A 23,612-nucleotide genomic window follows, 5' to 3' on the forward strand; every position below is an offset into this window, starting at 1 on the left:
GGGGAGCTATAGGGCTCCGTGTGCAGGGATTTGGGTCATCTAAAGTCAGACAAACTCCTGCTCAGAGAGGACAGATAGTAGAGCCCTCCTATCCATTGTGTTTATCACTTAGTTCAAGATAGTTAAGAGTGATCTGGCACTTGGGAACTCCTGTGCGGGCAGCCAAAGGACCTAGGGGTGCTTCACACACAGCGAGCTCGCTGCCGAGATCGCTGCTGAGTCACGCTTTTTGTGACGCAGCAGTGACCTCATTAGCGATCTCGCTGTGTGTGACAATGAGCAGCGATCTGGCCCCTGCTGCGAGATCGCTGCTCGTTACACACAGCCCTGGTTCGTTTTCTTCAAAGCCGCTCTCCTGCTGTGACACACAGATCGCTGTGTGTGACAGCAAGAGAGCGACAAATGAAGCGAGCAGGGAGCAGGAGCCGGCATCTGACAGCTGAGGTAAGCTGTATCCAAGATAAACATCGGGTAACCAAGGTGGTTACCCGATATTTACCTTAGTTACCAGCCTCTGCAGCTCTCACGCTGCCTGTGCTGCCGGCTCCGGCTCTCTGCACATGTAGCTGCTGTACACATCGGGTTAATTAACCCGATGTGTACAGCAGCTAGGAGAGCAAGGAGCCAGCGCTAAGCAGTGTGCGCGGCTCCCTGCTCTCTGCACATGTAGCTGCATTACACATCGGGTTAATTAACCCGATGTGTACTGTAGCTAGGAGAGCAAGGAGCCAGCGCTCAGTGTGCGCGGCTCCCTGCTCCCTGCTCACACTGGTAACTAATGTAAACATCGGGTAACCATACCCGATGTTTACCTTAGTTACCAGTCTCCGCAGCTTCCAGACGGCGGCTCCGTGCAAGCGCAGCGTCGCTTGCACGTCGCTGCTGGCTGGGGGCTGTTCACTGGTCGCTGGTGAGATCTGCCTGTTTGACAGCTCACCAGCGACCATGTAGCGATGCAGCAGCGATCCTGACCAGGTCAGATCGCTGGTCGGATCGCTGCTGCATCGCTAAGTGTGAAGGTACCCCTAGAAAGGATTTCATGGCTATCTGCACACAAACATCAGTGTACGGTGCACTAAATTTTCTTCTATCAATATATAATTTATATAAGTAGATAAAAAGAACCAAATTGAAGAAATGAGTTTAAAATATTAGACTAATTTTTTTATTGATGAAATTGATCCAATATCACATCTGTAAGTAAGATTAGCAGATAATTTTATGGTGAAATTAGAGTCTAGTATTTTCAATCAATAGGATGATAATGAGGTGTGAGTGGGTGACCTGTTTAAATTAAAGAACAAAAATCTCAACAAATCTGTTTTTTTTTTTTCACAACACATTTGTGACAATATATCTTTGGCCGAACAGCCGAGACTTCTGAGGGCTTTCAAAGAAGAGTTGTTGATGCTCCTCAAGCTGGAAAAGCTTACAAAATCATGTCTAAAGAGATTGTACTCAAAACCTGATTTCTTTACTATGCAATTTATAAAAAGTTTGACATGTCAGTTATTCAGTTTTACATACTGTATATGTACAATAGAATATGTTTACGATAAAAAATAGATTGAAAATATAGATTGTACTCCGACAATTCACAATCTGATACATTATGTACACATGGAGGAAATTCGACTGTTATTACGTTCCCCAAAAGTGGTTGAGCAACAAAGAAGACCACTAAGAGCAAGGCATGTGTAATCCATAAGGTGACCAAGTAACCCAAGGTTACATCTAAGCAACTAAAGGCCTCTTTCACAATAGCTAATATTAATGTAAAAAATAAATCATTATCTGTGAAACACGGTTGTGGTAGTATCATGGTTGGGTTAGGATGGCTTCCAATAATTGATGGCACAATGAATACGGGTTATCAGCGATTTGTAAAGGAAAATGTTAGGACATCTGTCCATGAGCTGAATCTTAAAGGGAACCTGTCAGGTCCCCAGTGCACCCAGAACCATGAGCAGTTTTGGGTGCATATCTAGAATCCTTCTCTAACTGTACCAGCATCTAATAGCATAGATAAACAGATCTTTAGAATAACCTATTTCTAAAGATCATTTATGAGATGCTTATGAGCGCAGGGACAAGTTGCAGGGGTGTGAATTCTCTGGCTATTCGGCCCACTTATCATGTAAGCACGCTCCTGTGGGTGTACTAACATGCTCTACAACAGCCAGCAGTCAATGCAATATAAAGCTGTGCATGCGCGCAGCTTTGTACCAGTTGGCTTTAAGCTTCTTTGATGCTGGGTGTATGCTTCCCGGCTTCAAAGATGCCCACTGCCCATGATCGGAAATTGCCCGCATTTCCAGTCGTGCGCCCTTCTCCTCTCTGAAGCTAGGACACATATACTCTGCGTCAAAGAAGCTCAAAGCTAATGGGTACAAAGCTGCGCGCATGCTGGCTGCTGTAGAGCATGTTATCATACCCACAGAGGCGTGATAACATGCTAGGTGGGCCTTAGTGGGCTAACACCCCTGCGACTAGTCACAGCCCTCATTAGCATCTCATATAGATCTTTAGAATTACTTTTTCTATACATCTGTTTTTGTATGCTAGTAAATGCTGGGACAGGTAGGGATTCTAGATATGCACCCAGAACTGCTCGTGGTTCTGGGTGCACAGGGGACCCGACAAGTTCCATTAAAGAAAACGTTGGTCATGCAGCAAGACAAGGACCCAAAGCACATAAGTCTGTCTACAAAAGATTGGTTAAAGAATAAAATAATAGTTTTGGAATGGTCAAGTCACAGTCCTGACCTTCTTCTGCAAGGAGCAGATCATCAGAGAACCCGACCGACAGAACCGGGAATGTTTATCTCCCTCAGGGCACATGCCCTACCATCACTCTTTCATTATGGGGCTGCCAAGTGCTGTGCTTTGTTTTTTTTTTTTCTGAGTGCCCCATAGAGAACTAATGGAGCAGTGCTTGGCCATTCGCATTGAGGTTCCATTCTAACAGGAATGAAAGTGCCCCCTTATGTCAATTGATGCCGATCCCCTGTGTCTGACACTCGCTGATCAGTAAATTATAACGTGCTCATCACTGCTTGTTAGTCGATCGAGCCTCAAGCATGTGAGTTTGAAAATGCTCGAGTTTCTCATTGACTTAAATTATGCTCGGTACATGAGTTGCGTCGGTGCAACATGAGGCTCAATCAAGTAACGAGCAGTGGTGAACACCTTTGCCCATTATTCGTTATAACCCATCTTTTGGGTAGATAATTACTTACGAACAGCCCCTTTTAAGTATCATTTAAGATGACTTAAACGGGTTTTCCACTCCTAGGACAATCCCATCTTCTCCCACATGGTTCCACCAGGTAAAATAATGAAGCCTATACTCCCCTCCCATACCGGCGCCCTTCCAACAATGTCTGGGCTTGCGGTGCCAGGGCTCATGTGGGGTTGTGACATTACTCAAGCCCTGCATCCAATCTGTTGCATGATGTCACAACCCCACATGAGCCCCAGCTCCGCTGGAAGGGTACCGATTTGGGAGTTTAGGCCTTATTATTTTACGTGGGGTAAATGTGGATAAATAGGGGTTGTCCTAGTAGAGGACAACCCCTTTAATACTATACTACAGCTGGTGATTATTGATGTGTTGATATAGTTGTTTATCCAGGTGTGTAAACATTGGGTGGTTCTGCCGATATATTGCCGTCCAAATCTACAGTCAATTTGAGTAAATGAACTGTTAAAAAAAAACAAACAAACTTATTTTATTTTTTGGCGGGTTTTTAAAAACCTGTAACCCCTGTTAGACGAGTTATCTGAAGTTCTTAAATTAGTAAAGTTTCAAAGTGTTAATACTCGTAGAAGCCAGAAACTTTGCAATTTACCGCTTATTAAAAATCCTCTCCAGTCTCAAGAAAAGGGAGATTTTTATTTTTTTTTACAGTACACCTGGTCTCCAAGTTTATCGCCCCCCCCCTGCAGTCTGAGGCGACCTACACTTGTAGGCTCTGTGCTTTAGAGCCTCCTCGTGGTGCTCCGAAGCTGGCCGGATCGCAGTGCTCCTGGCTCTGCAGAGACAAACCTACCTCTGTTAGCCGCCTGTGACCAAGGCTGTCAATCTTCTGGGTAGCACCCCGCCCCCGAGGAGGCAGAGGAGCCCTGCACTCTTAAATGTATATCCTGAGAGCACCCTTTTAAGTCTGCAGACCTACATAGATTTAGAGAGCTGATCTGCAGACGGCACATGCCTTTCAAGGTAGCCTTGAAAATGTATTGCAACTGGGCAGCACGGTGTATTCCTGTCCACACCATTACACATGTCACTTTTTTCTTCACATTATAGCACTTTCTTCTAGGGAAGCTTATTAAAGTTTAAGTCTTACAAGGGGGGAGAAATGACCTTTGCAGTACGACCTATTCAGCGCAGATTATATCCGTACAGAGGCCATCCGACAGGAACATTTCACTAGGAAATATCGTTCTCATAAACGCTGCTCGCAAACGAATCGTCGTTTTTTTCCTTTCTCTCTCAGCACTTTAATTGCCGCGCTAATATGAAATGCATCATTGGTTACGATGTGTTTGCCGTCAATGTGTTTTTCCTCTGTCATCTAATCGCAAATACCAAAAACATTAAGAGTTCGGATGATTACGGATTGCACATTATTTATGATGTGTGGCCTCCATCTGCTCTCTGTGGAAATGATGATGACATATAGTAATTCTCCCTCGCTCCTGACTATTACAAGCTTGTTCTATAGCCGCGATTTTTCTTGTAGGAGTCTGAAAAGGCTCCTAATAAGTCCTAATCTTCCAAAGGTATAACCGGGCATTGTGCGAACGCTCGCTCTCGTTCACAAAGGTGTGCCACTTATAATGTGTGCAGAAATACAGGCTCTACAGGGTGGGGTGCATGCAACAGGGAGATGGAAAACAACATCTATGTCACGTGGAAATAAAGAGTCAGTCTTTCAAACACCCTAGAAGGGCTGTATTGGATAAGGAAACTAGCGCCACTCTTATACGTGGGCAGTATCTGGTACTGCATCCCAACCTCATTTAGTATACAGAAAAAAGTAGTACTTATCAGCCACTCCACACGTCTGTAGATCCTGGTAGGAGAGAGGAACTGCATGGAATGAAGTCCAGCTGGTCACCGGAAAGGGTAATCCAAAAGTCAAAGGAGATCCAGCAGTCCCAACGATAAATTTAGAAACTTTATTTCACATGTTAAAAATCCATGGGTCACACATTGTTAAAAACGAGCAGATGACGCGTTTCGGATAAGATGGGATTTTTAATCTTTCATATAGTAAAAATGCATGGGGCATACTTTGTTAAAAAACAAGCAAATGACGCATTTCAGATCAAATCAGATCCTTACGCTTTCACAAATTAAAAATCCATAGGTCAAATTTTGTTAAAAATGAATAGATGATGCGTTTCGGATCATATCTGATTTTTTTTTTTTTTTTCTTGATTTCATATATTAAAAAATCAATGGGTCAAACTTTGCTTAAAAACAAGAGCAGATGATGCATTTTGGATTAGATTGGATCCTTACTCTTTCACATATTAAAAATCCATGGGTCAAACATTGTTAAAAATGAGCAGGTGTCGCGTTTTGGATCAGATCGGATCCTTACTCCATTTTACATATTAAAAATCCATGGGTCAAACTTTGTTAAAAACGAGCAGATGACGCGTTTTGGATCGGATCCTTATTGGATTTCGCATATTAAAAATCCATGGGTCAAACTTTGTTAAAAACAAGAGCAGCTGACGTGTTTCGGATCAGATTGGATCCTTACTGATCCGAAACGCGTCATCTGCTCTTGCTTTTAACAAAGTTTGGCTCAGGGATTTTTAATATGTGAAATAAAGTTTCTAAATTTTTCGTTGGGTCTGCTGGATCTCCTTTGACTGTTGGATTTAACCTCATTCACTATAATGTGGCTCTACTGCCAAAAATCGTAACATTAGTACAGCATATTTTCTAAGATTTTTAATAAAGCTGCTTAATTTTTTTTTTTTTTTATTCCAACTGTATTAGAAAACATAATGTTTGCCAAGGTGAAGACTTTGCAGATCTCCTCCAGATTACTAATCGTTGATGCAGAGCTCCACCATCTTTTGCATAGAGCGGGCTGATGCACGTCAGCCTTCTACAACCCATTGTCCATGTCATTTTCTTTGACCTTGCAAAGAATAAATCTGCTTTATAGTTAATGGCATATATGTATGTTTTCACGATTTGTGTGATTTGTTGGTTTTCTAATACCAACGTTGTATTACGGAGCTGATAAAAAGCAGGGCTGCGATTATGAGCCATGTTTTTATATATCCTCTTAAAATCACACCAGTAAAACCCATGGCCTATCTGCGCACAAAATGATATCAGCCGCTCAGTATTTCCTGAGCGTTTTTTTTTCCACCGCTGTAAGCTTCAGCCCATTGAAGCAAATGAAAGGTTTACAGCAATTACCGGGACTCACCGGCTAATAGCGGAGTTTGTAAACGGAGGTTGAGACGAATGTGTGTACATCTTACTGCCTAGAATACCAATCAGCCGTTGCGAGTGCCGGCTGGTGATGCAGTGACATTCCTGTGCCCGAGACCACCTTGTCTTGTTTATTCACTTGTTTTGCTGACTTTTTGCTTTCTCCTGTCTGCAGCCCTCCTGGTCGCATCCAGAATGCACGATTTTCGGCGAACTATTAAAGAGGTCATCAGAGTTGTAAAAGTTTGTGAATCCACCCTGAGAAAAAGGTGAGCATGAATCATGGTAACATTAGGTAATGGCTATGAAATAAAGTGCTACATCCGCAGGAGAATAATTATACATTGTATTTATATAGCACCAACATGTTCTGCAGAACTGTACAATTTAGGCGGGGACATGTACAGACACACAGTTCACCAGTAACAGGAGGGATGAGGGCCCTGCTCGCAAGCTTACAATCTATAAAACCGCATGAACATCATCTAATACACAGTATGGACACAGAAGCGGCTGTGCCCTTCACCACCATTCATTGTAAAAGAAGAAAAATGTTTCTCTATAATGATCTCACACTTTGTATAACTATATTTTGTTTTAAGCATTACAATAAAATGCAAAAAAAATTCACATACAAAGAAAAGGAGAACATTTTAGACATATGTTAAAAAAAAAAAAACCTGGGTGGATGGATGGGTTGATAGAAGGGTGGATGGGATAGACTGTTAGATTAGTGGTTGGGTGGATAGAAAGGCATAGAGGTAGATTGGTGAATGACTAGATAGATGGGTTTTTAGATAGGTGGATGAGTGAGTAAACAAGTAAATTGCTGGCTTGGATGCATGGGTAGATGAATAAGTGGGTGGGTAAATGGATGGAAGCGTAGGTGGATGAGTGCTTGGATGGGTATTTGGGAGACTGAATGCAAAGATAGACTGGTGGATTCCATGTGAAAAGAGACGGAAGGCACTCACCAAATATGCGGTAAAGAAAGCTGTTTTATTCGACCATCAGGTCAGGGGGAAAGGTGTGAGGAAGGTGGGAACACTCAATCCGTCAGACGACGGCCGTTTCGCATCTTTACAACCGACGCTTCCACGAGTCCACTCGCCGTGGAAGCGTCAGTTGTAAAGACGCAAAACGGCCGTCGTCCGATGGATTGTGTGTTCCCACCTCCCTCACGCCTTTCCCCCTGACCTGATGATAGAATAAAACAGCTTTGTTTTACCACATATTTGGTGAGTGCCTTCTGTCTCTTTTCACATGGACTGTATAGATTGTTGTCTTTTGGAATGAGCACCATGGCCAGAATGCAAGGAATTTTACAAGCCATATAATGTGTGTATTACCCTGAAATAGGAAGATTGAGCGGCTAGCTCGCTGAATGGTGCCAGTGTTTCCTCCTTTCTCTGTTTAGACTGGTGGATGGTTGGTTAGGTGAATATTTAAATGAGGAGATGGGCGAGTACCCAAGTAAATTGATGGGTGGATGAGTAGATAAGACAAGTGGATGGATAGGTAATTAGGTGGGCAGTTCAGTAGACAATGGTAGGGTAAGTAGACGAGCGTTTTGAAATGCAGTTTGTTAGATGGATGCATAGATAGATGAATGGATTGGTAGATGGCTGGATGGGTAGGTAGATAAATGGTGAGGTGAATGGATGGTGGATAGGGAGGTAGATGAATGAGTAGATAGACAAATGGGCAAACAGATAAATGTATAATTTGTCAGATGGTAAGCAGTGGTGTACCGCCAATGGCAGCAGGCCATGCGACTACTTTGGAGCCTATGAGCTGGGGGGCCTGTGGACGCACATCCAGTTGAAGTACATTACAGCACAGATACCCGTCGGGTCCCTGCACTGCAGTACCTGTCGATTTAAGGAAATTTAATATTCAGTGCTGTCCACACCCATAATCCCTCTCACCTCAATGCTCTGAAGCCGGTGCTCAGAGGTAGGCAGGATTATGGGCGTGAGGAGCAGTGAATATTCATTTTCTTTAATAGCAGCACACGGGATCACCCAGCTTTTGGCTTCCTGCAGCGGCTGGGTGATCACATTATCACATGTGCCACTATTACAGAACATGAATTTTCACTGCTGCCCACACCCATAATCCCGGGCATGGAGAGCAGCGAATATCCCGGCAGGTGATGTCGGTGTAAGTGGGCGCGCATGGCTGTGATATCATGCACTGTGCCGCTTACACCTTGAAGTCAGTTACTAGCATGCCAGCATCAGAGGACACCAGGCGAACAGAGGGAAGGCGAGTATAAACTTTTTGGTTTTTTACTGTGTGGCGCATCATGGGGACATATACCAGGATGGGGCCATTATTTGTATTGGGGCTCATCAAACTCTAGTTATGCCACTGGGTAACCGTTTCCCTTTAAAAATAAATCAGACTTTTGCTATGTGGCCCCAACAATTCTGTGCATGCCCCTGATGGTAAGAATAACGGATAGAAAGACAGACTGTGACGGGTATGGACATTCTCAAATATTGCTAAATAAAACATTGGACAAGGTATAAGACCCTGTGCGCACTAGGCCGGTTTACCCGCGGATTTACCCGCGGATTTGCTGCGGAAATTTCTTGAGAAAGGTGTGAAATCTTTCTGCAGACATTTCCCAGCAAAACCTATGGGAACAAAAAATAGCTGTGCGCACACTGCGGATTTTTCTCAAGAAAATTTCTTGAGAAAATGAGCATGTCCATTATTTTCCGCAGGTACCTGCGGAATAGTAATACCCCCGGAATTTCACTGTAAAGTAATCGCGAAATTCCGGGGGTATACCGCAGGTAGCAAATGATGTGCGGTATACCCCCGGTATAGCCGCGATTTACCTGCGGTAATGCTCATCGCTCCCTGCGGTTTTGCAGGGAGGGATGTCATTATGCCAGGAAGAGGAGGCGGAGCAGAGTATACACAGACGTCACACTCCCTGGACGTCGCACAGAAGCGCTTCCGTGTGACGTCTGGCGGGTGCCCGTGCAGTCTGTGTACCGCTCCGGCCCCCGCCGCTGCCAGCCCTGCAGTGTCAGTGTCTGCCCGCAGTGTCAGCAGCTTGTCACCCTGCAGCGCAGGCAGACACTGACACTCAGCAATGCGTGCTGCCGCGGGGAAGCCGAGCGCTGCTGTCAGGAGGTTAGATGAGATCATTACCTGCTGTGACGATCTCCTGACGTCACCGCGGTCACTGCTGTCTATGCCTGTCTCGCGAGCGGCCCGAGACTGTCACTAGCGGTGACGTCACGGGCTCTCGCGATACTGCTGACAACGCAGCGGGCATAGAAGGCAGTGACAGCGCTGATGGCAGGACTGCAGGAGATCATCACAGCAGGTAATGATCTCATCTATCCTGACAGCAGCGCTCGTCATCCCCTGCAGTGACCTGGGCTATTGATGTTAGCTCAGGTCACTGCATTACTCTCCCTGCCAATGGGGAACATTCTGTTCTTCATTGACTGGGACAGTGACTATGGTATGGATCGCCGTGGGACGCCCCCCTCTTATTGGATTACGCCGGACGTGGAATTGTTCTTTTCAATAAATTGGTGAAAGAGGCTATGTGGGGAGTGTTTTTTCAAATAAAACTTTTTTTGTTGTCTATTTTTTATTTCTTACTGACTGGGTTGGTGATGTCGGGTATCTGATAGACGCGTGACATCACTAACCCTAGGGCCTGATGCCAGGTGACATTACACATCTGGCATCAACCCCATATATTACCTCGTTTGCCAACGCACCAGGGTAACTGGATGAGTTGGGGCGAAGCGCCAGGATTGGCACGTCTAATGGATGCGCCACTTCTGGGGCGGCTGCGGCCTGCTATTTTTAGACTGGGGAGTGTCCAATAACAGTGGACCTCCCTAGTCTGAGAATATCAGACCTCAGCTGTCCGCTTTACCTTGACTGATGATCCAATTTGGGGGGCACTCCATGTTTTTTGTTTTAAATTATTTATTTAATGTAAAATAACAGCGTGGGGTGCCCTCTGTTTTGGATTACCAGCCAAGGTGAAGCTGCCAGCGGTGGTCTGCAGGCTGCAGCCGTCTGCTTTACCCTAGCTGGCTACAAGAGATGGGGGACCTCACGTGTTTTTTTTTTTTTTTTTAATTATTTTAATTTTATGGCTAAATACAAGGCTAGGCACCCTTTAGTGCCACATGAAAGTCACTAAAGGGTGCCAGGTTAGAATATGCAGGGGAGTGGGACATTATATAGGTCTTTCTCATCTATCTATCTATTATCTATCTATCTATTATCTATCTATTCATCTATCCATCTTTCCCTCTATCCATTATCTGGCTATTGATTATCTATTATCTATATTATTTATTGCAGTAGTTACAGCATAAAAAAACCGCAGGGACCAACCTGCGGCAAATCCGTGGAAAAAACGCATGCGGTTTTGGTGCGGTTTTTTACCGCAGGTGCGGTAATCTTCAACTCCCAGAAGTTTCTCAAGAAATATTCTTGAGAAAAATCACTTTTCTAGTGCGCACATAGCCTAAGACAAGAGCTCTGATGAGGGTTGTTTTTTTTATTCATGGCATCAATGTTTCTCTATATTGAGATCATGAAAAGGCAGACAATCCAACATTTAAAAAATTACAACTCTGAATTGTTTCCAGAAGACTAAACTACAACTTTAAGGCTATGTGAGCACGTTGCGTTCTGTCCCTGCAGAAATTTCTGCAGCGATTTGAACAGCACACGTGCGCTTCAAATCGCTGCAGAAACAGTCCGTAATGAAAAAAAAAGCCGATTCCATGCGCTCTGAGTGCAGCCCCTCCCATAGACAGAGCGGGGGCTGCATGCAGAGCGCACGGAATAAGTGACATGTCACTTCTTAGAACGCGCGCTTCGGGCAGCAGCCGAAGCGCTGCGCTCTAAAACGCCACGTGCGCACGTCTACTGCATAATCTTCATAGATTATGCTGGGGACGCAGGACGCATGCAGTTACGCTGCGGTGCAGATCGCAGCGTAACTGCATGCAAATACGCAACGTGCGCACACAGCCTAATACTTAGTGCATCTTTTGGCCTACCCGTGCGGCACAGGCCGGGGCATGCAGGGGTTTTCACTCTGCCCCATGTGCACTGCCTAGGATGTCGCGTATCTGTCACCGTGCAGCAGCGGCCGGAGTGGCTTAGGCTACTTTCACACATCCGGTTTGAGCCGTGCGGCTCAATCCGGCTGGGAAACCTATACAACGGATGCGGTGAAAACACCGCATCCTTTGCATAAGTTTTTACATGCGGCCGGTCCGTTTTCTTCCGGTTGCGGCACGCTACTGAGCATGCGCAGTGGAAAAAAACGCATGCGGCGGCCGGATGCGTTTTTTTCCGCATCGCGCCGCATCCGGCATCCATAGGCATGCATTGAAAATGCGCCGCAGCGGCCGGATGCGGCGCGATGCAGTTTTTTTTGCCGGAGCAAAAAACATTGCAGGGAACGTTCTATCCGGCCGCCGCATTTATTAATTTTGCCGCATCCGGAAAAAAACGGATGCACCGCAAAGCCATCAGGTACAATCCGGTTACAATGCAAGTCTATGGGGATAAACCGGATGCGATACTGGATCCGGTTTACCAGTTTTTTTCCGGATTGTACCTGATGGGAAAAAACTGATGTGTGAAAGTAGCCTTACAGAGGCAGCAAAAATACCACAAAATGCTTCAGCTCTCACTAAAGCAAAGTTATTCTGACATTTTAGGTGGGGGATTTATGCCCGCGCTGTGGCATTTTGGAGATCACCGTTTTGTCTAGACTTGATTACTTTGCTAGTACCAGGACTTCATTGTTTTCTGTAGGATGTAATCCCAATGGAGTGAAAAGTTTTAATGCTAAAGGCAAAAGTATTTTTTTTTTTTTTTTATTGCAATTAAATGTGAAGTCAGTAGTGTCCAATGGAAATGTCAGATGTGATAATTAGAAAGATCTCTCAACCCTGTATAAAAATATAGAAGTTTTTATCAGATGTGATATTTTCTCTTTACTTTGGCTCTAAATTACAGGAGAATTGCTTTCATACTGAAACACCTTCGTGTGGATACATTCTGATACTGCGCTTGCTGCTTTTCAGGATGCTTACAACCACTGTAACTGGATATACACTATTTGGGCAAAAATATTAGGGGACCTACAGGAGCGTTTATTATGTCCCTTTCTAAATCCACAGATGTTATTTGTAGCTATGGCTGCTACTGTTCTAGGAAGGATTTCTACAAGATTTTGCAGGTGTCTGTGGGAAGTTTTGCTAATTTCTTCCAGAAAAGTATGGATATTGGATGAGAGGACATGGCCAATCTACAATTCTGTTCATGCTGAGGTGTTGTATGGTGTTGAGGTCAGAACTCTGTGACCATTCATGTTCTACCACACCAGACTCAACCAACCATGCCTTTGTGCACTGGTATCAGTCATGATGGAACCAAAAAGGGTCCAGTGGTGGTGGCTTTACACTACTTCATCTGCTGCATAGCATTGTGCTTGGTGATGTACGGCTCGGCATAGTGCTTGGTGATGTACGGCTCGGCATTGTGCTTGGTGATGTACGGCTCGGCATTGTGCTTGGTGATGTACGGCTCGGCATAGTGCTTGGTGATGTACGGCTCGGCATTGTGCTTAGTAGTGTACGGCTCGGCATTGTGCTTAGTGATGTACGGCTTGGCATTGTGCTTGGTGATGTACGGCTCGGCATTGTGCTTGGGGATGTACGGCTTGGCATTGTGCTTAGTAATGTGTGGCTCGGCATTGTGCTTGGTGATGTACGGCTCGGCATTGTGCTTGGTGATGTATGGCTTGGCGTTGTGCTTGGTGATGTATGGCTTGGCGTTGTGCTTGGTGATGTACGGCTCGGCATTGTGCTTGGTGATGTATGGTGAAGTATGGCTCGGCATTGTGCTTGGTGATGTACGGCTCGGCATTGTGCTTGGTGATGTACGGCTCAGCATTGTGCTTGGTGATGTACGGCTCGGCATTGTGCTTGGTGATGTATGGCTCGGCATTGTGCTTGGTGATGTATGGCTCGGCATTGTGCTTGGTGATGTATGGCTCTGCATTGTGCTTTGTGCTGTACGGCTCGGCATTGTGCTTGGTGATGTACGGCTCAGCATTGTGCTTAGTAATGTGTGGCTCGGCATTGTGCTTGGTGATGTACGGCTCGGCATTGTGCTTGGTGATGTATGGCTTGGCGTTGTGCTTGGTGATGTATGGCTTGGCGTTGTGCTTGGTGATGTACGGCTCGGCATTGTGCTTGGTGATGTATGGTGAAGTATGGCTCGGCATTGTGCTTGGTGATGTACGGCTCGGCATTGTGCTTGGTGATGTACGGCTCAGCATTGTGCTTGGTGATGTACGGCTCGGCATTGTGCTTGGTGATGTATGGCTCGGCATTGTGCTTGGTGATGTATGGCTCGGCATTGTGCTTGGTGATGTATGGCTCGGCATTGTGCTTGGTGATGTATGGCTCTGCATTGTGCTTTGTACTGTACGGCTCGGCATTGTGCTTGGTGATGTATGGCTCTGCATTGTGCTTGGTGATGTACGGCTCAGTATTGTGCTTGGTGATGTACCGCTTGGCATTGTGCTTGGTGATGTACCGCTCGGCATTGTGCTTGGTGTTGTACGGCTCGGCATTGTGCTTGGTGATGTATGGCTCGGCATTGTGCTTGGTGATGTATGGCTCGGCATTGTGCTTGGTGATGTATGGCTCGGCATTGTGCTTGGTGATGTATGGCTCGGCATTGTGCTTGGTGATATATGGCTCGGCATTGTGCTTGGTGATGTATGGCTCGGCATTGTGCTTGGTGGTGTATGGCTCTGCATTGTGCTTGGTGATGTACGGCTCGGCATTGTGCTTGGTGATGTACGGCTCGGCATTGTGCTTGGTGATGTACGGCTCGGCATTGTGCTTGGTGCTGTACGGCTCGGCATTGTGCTTGGTGATGTATGGCTCGGTATTGTGCTTGGTGATGTATGGCTCGGCATTGTGCTTGGTGATGTACGGCTCGGCATTGTGCTTGGTGATGTACGGCTCGGCATTGTGCTTGGTGATGTACGGCTCGGCATTGTGCTTGGTGATGTACGGCTCGGCATTGTGCTTGGTGATGTACGGCTCGGCATTGTGCTTGGTGATGTACGGCTCGGCATTGTGCTTGGTGATGTACGGCTCGGCATTGTGCTTGGTGATGTACGGCTCGGCATTGTGCTTGGTGATGTACGGCTCGGCATTGTGCTTGGTGATGTACCGCTCGGCATTGTGCTTGGTGATGTACCGCTGAAGCTGTTTGGCCATGAAGCTCCCGGCGGGCGCAGTGTTTGTGCGGATGTTACCAGAGGAGGTCTGGACTCCGCAGTTATGGGGTCAGCAGAGCGTTAATGACTTTTCTGCCCTCTGCTCCTCAGCTTTGTAATGTTATGAGGTCTCTACTTTGTGGCTGTGATTCCTTCCACTTCTGAATAAAATCACTCATAGGTGATGGGGGAAGATTTAGGAAGGAAGAAACATCATGAACTGACCTGTTATATGCTGTTCGCCGTACCCCAACCCCCTATTCCTCACTGGGCTGGTTTTTGACCTGGTGTATGCTCAGTGTACTGTGCCGTATACACTAATAGCCACCACTTACCTGATAATAATAAATAATAATATAGTGTAGGTCTGCACAGCTCACATCTAAGGCATCGACTTGACAATACATAGATATTGGCAGCAAAGTGTAAGTTGTGACCTCCAATGATTAGACCAGGCCACCTTCTTCCATTTCTCCTTGTTCTGATGGTCACATATCTGCTTTAGTCTTTTTTGGTGGTGGACACTCTGACAGCCTCGGGTCCCGAGACCTGTCAATCACTACATTAACATTGACAGCAAATTGTGCATTTCTGTGGGACTGGACCATGCGGGCGATCCTGTGCCCTCCTATGCCCATTACTAAGCTCTGGATGCCCAATATCCTGCCACCAGGTCACTGGTTGTCCTTCATTGCACCCCTCCTGGTAGCTATTAACCATTGTGTCCTGGGAAGACCTGTTTTTGTGTGTGCGTGTGGGGGGGGGGGTTTAAGAGTAGTCTAACAAGGGTCGAATTTTGAGGTCTGAAGTTGCTCACATCCTTCCTTTTGCCCATTTTTCTTGCTTCCATCTTCAAGAACGGACTGCACATGCTAATCGGAGCCAGTGGCACCAAAAATCTGTCTTATTCAATGTCATTGGTTTTGAAATACACACTGACAGCAAGCAGAGGTGTTGAAATGTAAGGGATGCAAAAAGTCTATTGGAAAATTGCTGTGTCTGTCACTTATTGAGCTGGGGTCCTACTCCGGTGATCGTTGGGGTAAAGTGCGATGAGGCCCTCATCAATCATGTGTTTACCAGCTCTTTGGAGTCTAAGGGAGGGGGATCCCTAATCATTATTAATCCTGGTGAATGTAGGGAAACCTTAGTCATCCTGATCATCAAAGTGTTTCCTGTGTGTGACAGAAGGCCTGGACGTAGCAGATGAGGCTTCCTTCGGTGGGGTGTCCTCCGCAGGGGGGCTGCGCTTTTCCTTTTTTTCATGTGTTCCCCCGCTGTGCGGCAAAAAGGCCACATTTTAAAGCCTTTGAATCTTTCTAAAATGAAAGATTAAAAGTGAAATGTAACAACTTGGATGCTTTCCATCAGCCGGCTCCCCGCAGAGCTGCCTATGAATTGACGGCAGACGTGGACCGCTGCCTAAATGCACTTGTGGTGTCACCTGATCTCGGGGGGCCGTGTGAGTGCTCCGCCATCCTGCTCGGCTCGATGTCCTGTGGTGTCTAAATGCTATACGCAGTGATTAAGGCAGCCAGCCGTTCTAAGAAGAACTGGAGGAGAAATCGCAGCAGAAATCCAGGGCATTTACTCATTGGAATCAACCTGTTTGATTATGAAATGGTACGGGGATCTGCGCCTATAGGGTGCTGTTTATTGCTGGTTTCACTGTTTATACCAATCATTCACACCCCCATCATCCAAAGTGACAGCCTGATTTCCTCTGACAGAAAAGTAAACGTTGGAACTGAATCTTTTATGCGAGGAAAGCCGAAGACGGCGATGAAGATATGACTGTATTTACTGTGCCATTCCACGAAGCCTGATTGTCGGTTTTGGAACGATCCCGTGTCGCTTTCATCCGCCGTGTTTACCGATATGAAAGGGAGAAGATTTCTTCAATAACGTGCCTTAAATTGAGTTTGTCGGGGCCGGGAAAGCGACAAAAACATAGATCTGCTTGTGACTTTTCATCTTGGAGCCTGGATGATTTGTTGGCAATTTTCCGAGGATGCGGGATTTCTCCGTTCTGTTAAATAGGGAATGTATGCCCCCCCCCCCTTATGTTACACACTAACCTGTCATGATAATTTTTTCTACTAAAACAAATAGTACAGTAGTCCAAGAGTAAAAAAAAGATGTCTTGTAGTAATCCAGTGTGCCAGTGCTGAGAAATTGAGCTTTGATTCCATATGCAAATCAGCCTAGAAGTGCATTGTGGGCGTGTCTTTACCCTCCCACTGCAATGACACGCCCCTAACGCACTTCTAGGACAAATTTCACTTGGCTTCAAAGCTTGATTTCTCAGCACTGGCATCTCGAATCGGGACACCTATATACAAGATAGTCAGATCTCCTGAAATCATCGGTTTATAGAGCGTGAATGACTGACGGCATTCATTAGAAGGCAGACACTGTAACAGGTTCCCGCCATTTATAATACTTCTATAATACGTTAGTATTGCGTTGGGCTGTGGAGTGTTTGAGGTAATCGTATGACACTTTGTGCAGGATTCCTACTCCAATTATTATGGTCATTTCTTCCAATGCAATTCTCTCAGGATCCTGGATATTTGAAGGTTTCGTTTCAAAGTAGCAGATTTCAGCTCTCCAAAGATTTTTAGATCTATTCAGGACAGGACTCGTTGCTGGCCGGTGTAAAGCAGTCCTTTGCTTTTTAAGTCATTCTTCAGTACTTTTGGATGTATATCGGGGACATTGTGTTGCCGTAGGATCCATATGGTTAGACATCTGAAGGTCCGTTTTACTGGCCGACCGGCGGCACTAACAGACCGATGAGCAGCTGAATGTTTCTTGATCAGCAGTTACATTATACTTTACACAGGCAGCCCAGATGTTCACAGAATTTATTTATTTTTATTTATTCACTTTTATATAGCACTATTAATTCCACAACACTTTATAGACGTGATCATCACTGTCCCCATTGAGGCTCATAAAGTGAATCCCCTATCACTATGGCTTTGGTGTGTGGGAGGAAACCGGAGAACCCAGAGTAAACCCAGGCAAACACGGGGAGAACATACAAACTCCTTGCAGATGTTGTCCTTAGTGGGATATGAACCCAGGACCCCAGCGCTACAAGGCTGCAATGCTAACCACTGAACCACTGTATAGTGGTAACCACTGAGCCACTGTATAGTGGTAACCCCCGAGCCACTGTATAGTGGTAACCCCTGAGCCACTGTATAGTGGTAACCCCCGAGCCACTGTATAGTGGTAACCCCTGAGCCACTGTATAGTGGTAACCCCTGAGCCACCGTATAGTGGTAACCCCTGAGCCACCGTATAGTGATAACCCCTGAACCACTGTATAGTGGTAACCCCCGAGCCACCGTATAGTGGTAACCCCTGAGCCACCGTATAGTGGTAACCCCTGAGCCACCGTATAGTGGTAACCCCTGAGCCACCGTATAGTGATAACCCCTGAACCACTGTATAGTGGTAACCCCTGAGCCACTGTATAGTGGTAACCCCTGAGCCACCGTATAGTGGTAACCCCTGAGCCACTGTATAGTGGTAACCCCTGAGCCACTGTATAGTGGTAACCCCTGAGCCACCGTATAGTGGTAACCCCTGAGCCACTGTATAGTGGTAACCCCTGAGCCACTGTATAGTGGTAACCCCTGAGCCACTGTATAGTGGTAACCCCTGAGCCACTGTATAGTGGTAGCCCCTGAGCCACTGTATAGTGGTAACCCCTGAGCCACTGTATAGTGGTAACCCCTGAGCCACTGTATAGTGGTAACCCCTGAGCCACTGTATAGTGGTAGCCCCTGAGCCACTGTATAGTGGTAACCCCTGAGCCACCGTATAGTGGTAACCCCTGAGCCACTGTATAGTGGTAACCCCTGAGCCACCGTATAGTGGTAACCCCTGAGCCACTGTATAGTGGTAGCCCCTGAGCCACTGTATAGTGGTAACCCCTGAGCCACCGTATAGTGGTAACCCCTGAGCCACCGTATAGTGGTAACCCCTGAGCCACTGTATAGTGGTAGCCCCTGAGCCACTGTATAGTGGTAACCCCTGAGCCACCGTATAGTGGTAACCCCTGAGCCACCGTATAGTGGTAGCCCCTGAGCCACCGTATAGTGGTAGCCCCTGAGCCACCGTATAGTGGTAGCCCCTGAGCCACCGTATAGTGGTAGCCCCTGAGCCACCGTATAGTGGTAGCCCCTGAGCCACCGTATAGTGGTAGCCCCTGAGCCACCTTATAGTGGTAGCCCCTGAGCCACCGTATAGTGGTAACCACTGAGCCATCATGCTGTCCTATAATAGATTGTACAGCGCTCAGCCGCTGTCATTGTTCTCGGCAGCACAGGTCCTGTGCACGTAGGACGTCATGCTGCCAAAGAGATAATTTCATTGGACAAACGTGTGACCGTCATCCTGTTTAGACTACACAATCCTCGTGGACTAGCTTCCCTATTAACTCTCCTTCATAATTGTGCGGTGTAAATGGAGCTTTTGGGAGCAAATTTAAGAAATGCTTTGATAATTCTCTGATTTCACTGTTTCTGTAACACATTCAAGAGGCAGCAAAGCAGAGACCCAAAACATTATGGCTCCGATACGAGTCACATTGTGCACGGGACCCTTTTGTTTATAGCCTTCCTTTCTTCAGCTATAGGCATAACGCCGGTGCACTGCCAAAGAGCTCTAATATGGTTTTTCCATCCATAAAACATCTTCCCAAAAAGATTGTGGGTTGTCCGTAACTTTTGGTACAGTTGAGTTGCTCTTCTTTTATACCTTCCTTAAGTAGTGGGTCGTTCTTGGTCCTGGTCCTGCTGGTGCTCTTGTAGAGCCCTACATGGCCTACTTCATATTCCGAGGTGCCTATAATCTGGAGCACATCTGTACATGTGCATAATTATCATGTTCTTTCCCCACGTATTGAATGTGATTCCCGTCTTTTTGCAGGTTAACAGAATTTGAAGACACCCCAACGAGTCAATTAACAATAGATGAATTCATGAAGATAGATTTAGAAAAGGAATGTGATCCTCCGTCCTTCGTTGCAGGTCAGAGGAAGCTCCGGCTACTGCAGGTAAAGCCTTTTATCTGGATCTCCGTCATTGACCATTCCTAGACCTGACTACAGCTAATTATCCGTCATATCCAGATCAGCGGAGCTTTATGCGGAATAATTAGCTTTTTCTTATTCCATATATAAGATCAAAGTCTGCAAAGACTTAAAGGCAAACATCCAGAGCCCGTTGGGATGAAGGGGGCTGGAGTTTTTAAGGCAATGTTCCCACATAGGAAGCTGTGAATAATACTACATCTAAAAGATTAAATAAAATAAAAAAAAAAACATAAGGCTTAGTTCACAAACAATTAAAGGTTACAATTGAAGCTCTCACATCTATAAAATTAAGCAATTATACTGCATCACAATAATATTATTTATCTTTTCAGCTCGAACAAGAATTTGCAAAGAAACTAGACGACGTAGAAGGTAATATTCATTAAAAGGGATGAAACATTAAAGTGAGATTGTCAGCGCAAAATGACTGTTCAAACCTAGCACAAGCAGTCAGTGCACCATTGGGGTGACCAAACAGTCTGGTGCACCTTCCCTCCTACTTGTTTTCCATTTGTGTCTTCCCTGCTTTTCCTTGATTGACCGTTACGGTTTTACAGGAGCCAGAGTATGATGGAGAAGAATAGGTAGGATAGTGTGCACTGAAGTGTTTGGCCACACCAAGGGTGCACCCAAGTGTCTGTGCTTGGTTTGAACAGTCATTTTGTGTTTACACTCGCTTTTTTTTTATTTATTTATTTTTCTAAAGTGACTCTTCTGAAACAGAGTTACCCCTATCTGGTATTGCAGCTCAGCAAAGGGAGTTGCAGTACTACACACGACCTGTGGAGAGTTGATGGCGCTATGTTTGGAAGATAGCAGCCATTTACTAATCTTGGGAAAAAATTAGTTTTGATTTCTGTTTTTTTTTTTTTTCGTTTTTTTTTTTTAATGCTTTCTATCCCCTGGCCAGGTTGCTGCAGAGAGCTGGCTCCACATGTGTGCAACTCTGTGTTCATGTCAATTGGAGTTACGCTACATTCACACATCCCTGCGAGTGTCGTCCCCCGGAGTGTCGTCCCCCGGAGTGTCGTCCCCCGGAGTGTCGTCCCCCGGAGTGTCGTCCCCCGGAGTGTCGTCCCCCGGAGTGTCGTCCCCCGGAGTGTCGTCCCCCGGAGTGTCGTCCCCCGGAGTGTCGTCCCCCGGAGTGTCGTCCCCCGGAGTGTCGTCCCCCGGAGTCAGATGAAACTCTGATGGATCACTGAAGTACAAAGTCTGTCCTCTTTATCATACGGATCACCATAAATTTTAATGGCCGAGCTCGATCCACAAATCGGATGAGAATAGGACGAGCTCTGAGCCGTTTGTAAACCCCTCTCCAGATTTAGATTGTACATAGGTGCACAGGGAAACCAATGGGAATGATCAGCTTTGTGTCAGTGGCGCATTATCATGTGACCAGGGCACACGCTGCTCCTATCAATCGCCTATAATTATCCAGTAAATGTAGCTCACGTGTTCATCTTGTTTCTGTAACAGGAGAAATCACATCTTATCAGGACGAAATAGAGAATGAGCTGGAGAGCAACCGTCCGAAGAAGAAAGGATTTTACGCCTCTTTCAGCAAAGACGGTGAGATGGAGAAAATGAGCACAAAAAAAAAATCAGAAAATTAAAAAAAAAATAAATAAATAAATAATGCGCCGCAAATTTTAGTGGTTTAACAAGACAAATGAATATTGATGATCTTCTCCTTCCTGTCGCTCATCAATGTCAGAGCGATGGGGGGCTGACAGCCCGGCCCCCCACCATCAGCCGCCACACATTGTGATGGAGCAACAATACTCACGGTTTATATCTGGCCATTGCCGAGTGTGATCACAGCTGATCGGGGTGTCTGATATTGTCCAGCTGCACGAAGGATAAGGCCATCAATATAAACCCCTGTAATGCTGGATTTCCCAACTAGATATCCTATAATGGGCTGTCTGATGGCCCAATGTCCTGTTGTCACTTTTACATTACAAAGAAAATGAATGAAACCCCCCTCCTATAAAAATAAAATGGGTAATGCAACAAAATGTCCTCCTCACTTGTGACGCTGACTTCTCCATAGATGCCGACGACTACTCCAGTATATTAGGAGATGATGAACGGGAAGACGAGGAGCTAGAAGCGGCTGCAAATCACTTAAACAAGGATTTATACAACGACCTGGCTGAGAAGACCAAATTGCATGGTTATGAGCCTACCATCCAGCCTATACCTATAGAGACTCTGCTGGGGCCTCTCCCCACCGCTGCCAGCTTGGGGATCACAGACTCCATCAAGGAATGCATTGAAACCAAGGAAAAAGAGAAATGTAAGTAGAGCCCACGGTATACTACTACTATTACTATGACTACTACTATTCCTACTACTATTCACTTGCTATATATATACAGTGGCAACACATGAGAACACCAGAGTATTAGGCTAAAAAATAGTTTTATTAAATACACTTTAAAAGACAAAAAGCAAAAAAGTAATTAATTATAAATAACACTGCATAAAATCCAGACCTAGTGCAAAACAGATATATATATCAAAATTGATCACAAATAACTTAATAGAGGATGGATCCAGATGGCAACAAAATACGCCCTAAAAACAGGCAAAAAAGGTCAAACATGCAAAAAAAGCTAAAAAAGACCTTAGTAAAGTGCCCAATGCTGAAAATATTGCACTATTTTAAGCCAAAAAGATTTGGTATCTTGTATATAGATCAAAAAACGAGAGTCCCACTCAGTACATAGTGTGAACAGGTGGGTCCCGATAGGGAAAAAAAGGCCAGTGCCAATAAATGCAAGCAGTATATACAGAGAAAGGGCAGGATTAATCAAAAAGGATCCATTACCTCAGAGAGTGGAGCACCAGGACTGGCAACCTCAACATATGTTTCCAAATGGGTCTTCGTCAGGAGGTGTGGCTTATTAGTGTAACACAGGTTTATTTATACAATTGAGTAACCAATCCAAAATTCAAAGGGCCATCATGTGACCCAAATCATTAGAAACCATCTGGGGCAAACAAAGGGTGTTAGGAAAAAACCCAATCGCAGCAACTAATAAAGCCTGCGTTTCATTAACGGCGGGGGTGAGCCGCACACGTCATGTAGAAAAGGGAATCCCATTTGATCCGAAAACGTCACTGGCGCATGCGCACTGGACCGCAAACCATAAAACAGGAAGTGCCGTGCTTCGGGTAGTGCAGCCTCTGCGTCCCATGTCGCTAGGCGACCGGTGGGCGTGCACCTGTATAGAGCCGAAGCACAGACGATTCCATGGAAGGCAGGCCAGCTAGACGCGCTCTGTGATCGGACAAAAGGCATAGCCCAGTGGTAAAGACCAGGGAAACCCACATGGCTGTCCAAAGCTTTTCTGTTTTTATAACAGACTCCATTTTGCCTTGTTCCCACATGGATTTGAAGGCCAGGGAAGAGACCTGGCGTAGTAAGGCCAATGATATTTTTAAAAGTAACACTGCTAGTGGTTTTAATGTTCTAACTAGCGATCTTATGGAGCTCAAAAAGAGATATAAATATTTGATACAGAAAAGGACGCGCCATTGGTGGACCAAAACAACTATGGAGAACTATATCCAGCAGAAAATAGTACCCAGGGGCCTAAGAATACAGGTCCATCCCTCTTTTGATTTGGAAGATGTGGGCTTAATTGGAAGATGGGAAGATGCAGCAGGTCAATGCTCACTTTCCTTTATGTCCATTATTATTGACAAACAAGAGAAATTGA

General features: G+C 45.6%; 1 protein-coding gene across 1 annotated transcript in view; it reads left to right on the forward strand.

Moving 5' to 3' along the window:
• The window catches only part of BRF1 (BRF1 general transcription factor IIIB subunit), a 358,870-nt gene that overhangs the window by 200,428 nt on the left and 134,830 nt on the right, over window positions 1-23,612 (forward strand). Inside the window, exons 7-11 of the mRNA XM_075330967.1 lie at window positions 6,642-6,735; window positions 19,719-19,845; window positions 20,217-20,256; window positions 21,361-21,453; window positions 21,938-22,183. Of these exons, the coding sequence (XP_075187082.1) occupies window positions 6,642-6,735; window positions 19,719-19,845; window positions 20,217-20,256; window positions 21,361-21,453; window positions 21,938-22,183 (600 nt within the window). The remainder of the gene's footprint in view (window positions 1-6,641; window positions 6,736-19,718; window positions 19,846-20,216; window positions 20,257-21,360; window positions 21,454-21,937; window positions 22,184-23,612) is intronic.

This window comes from Anomaloglossus baeobatrachus, chromosome 12 (genome assembly GCF_048569485.1).
Source record: "Anomaloglossus baeobatrachus isolate aAnoBae1 chromosome 12, aAnoBae1.hap1, whole genome shotgun sequence".
In the NCBI taxonomy this organism is placed as follows: Eukaryota; Metazoa; Chordata; class Amphibia; order Anura; family Aromobatidae; genus Anomaloglossus; species Anomaloglossus baeobatrachus.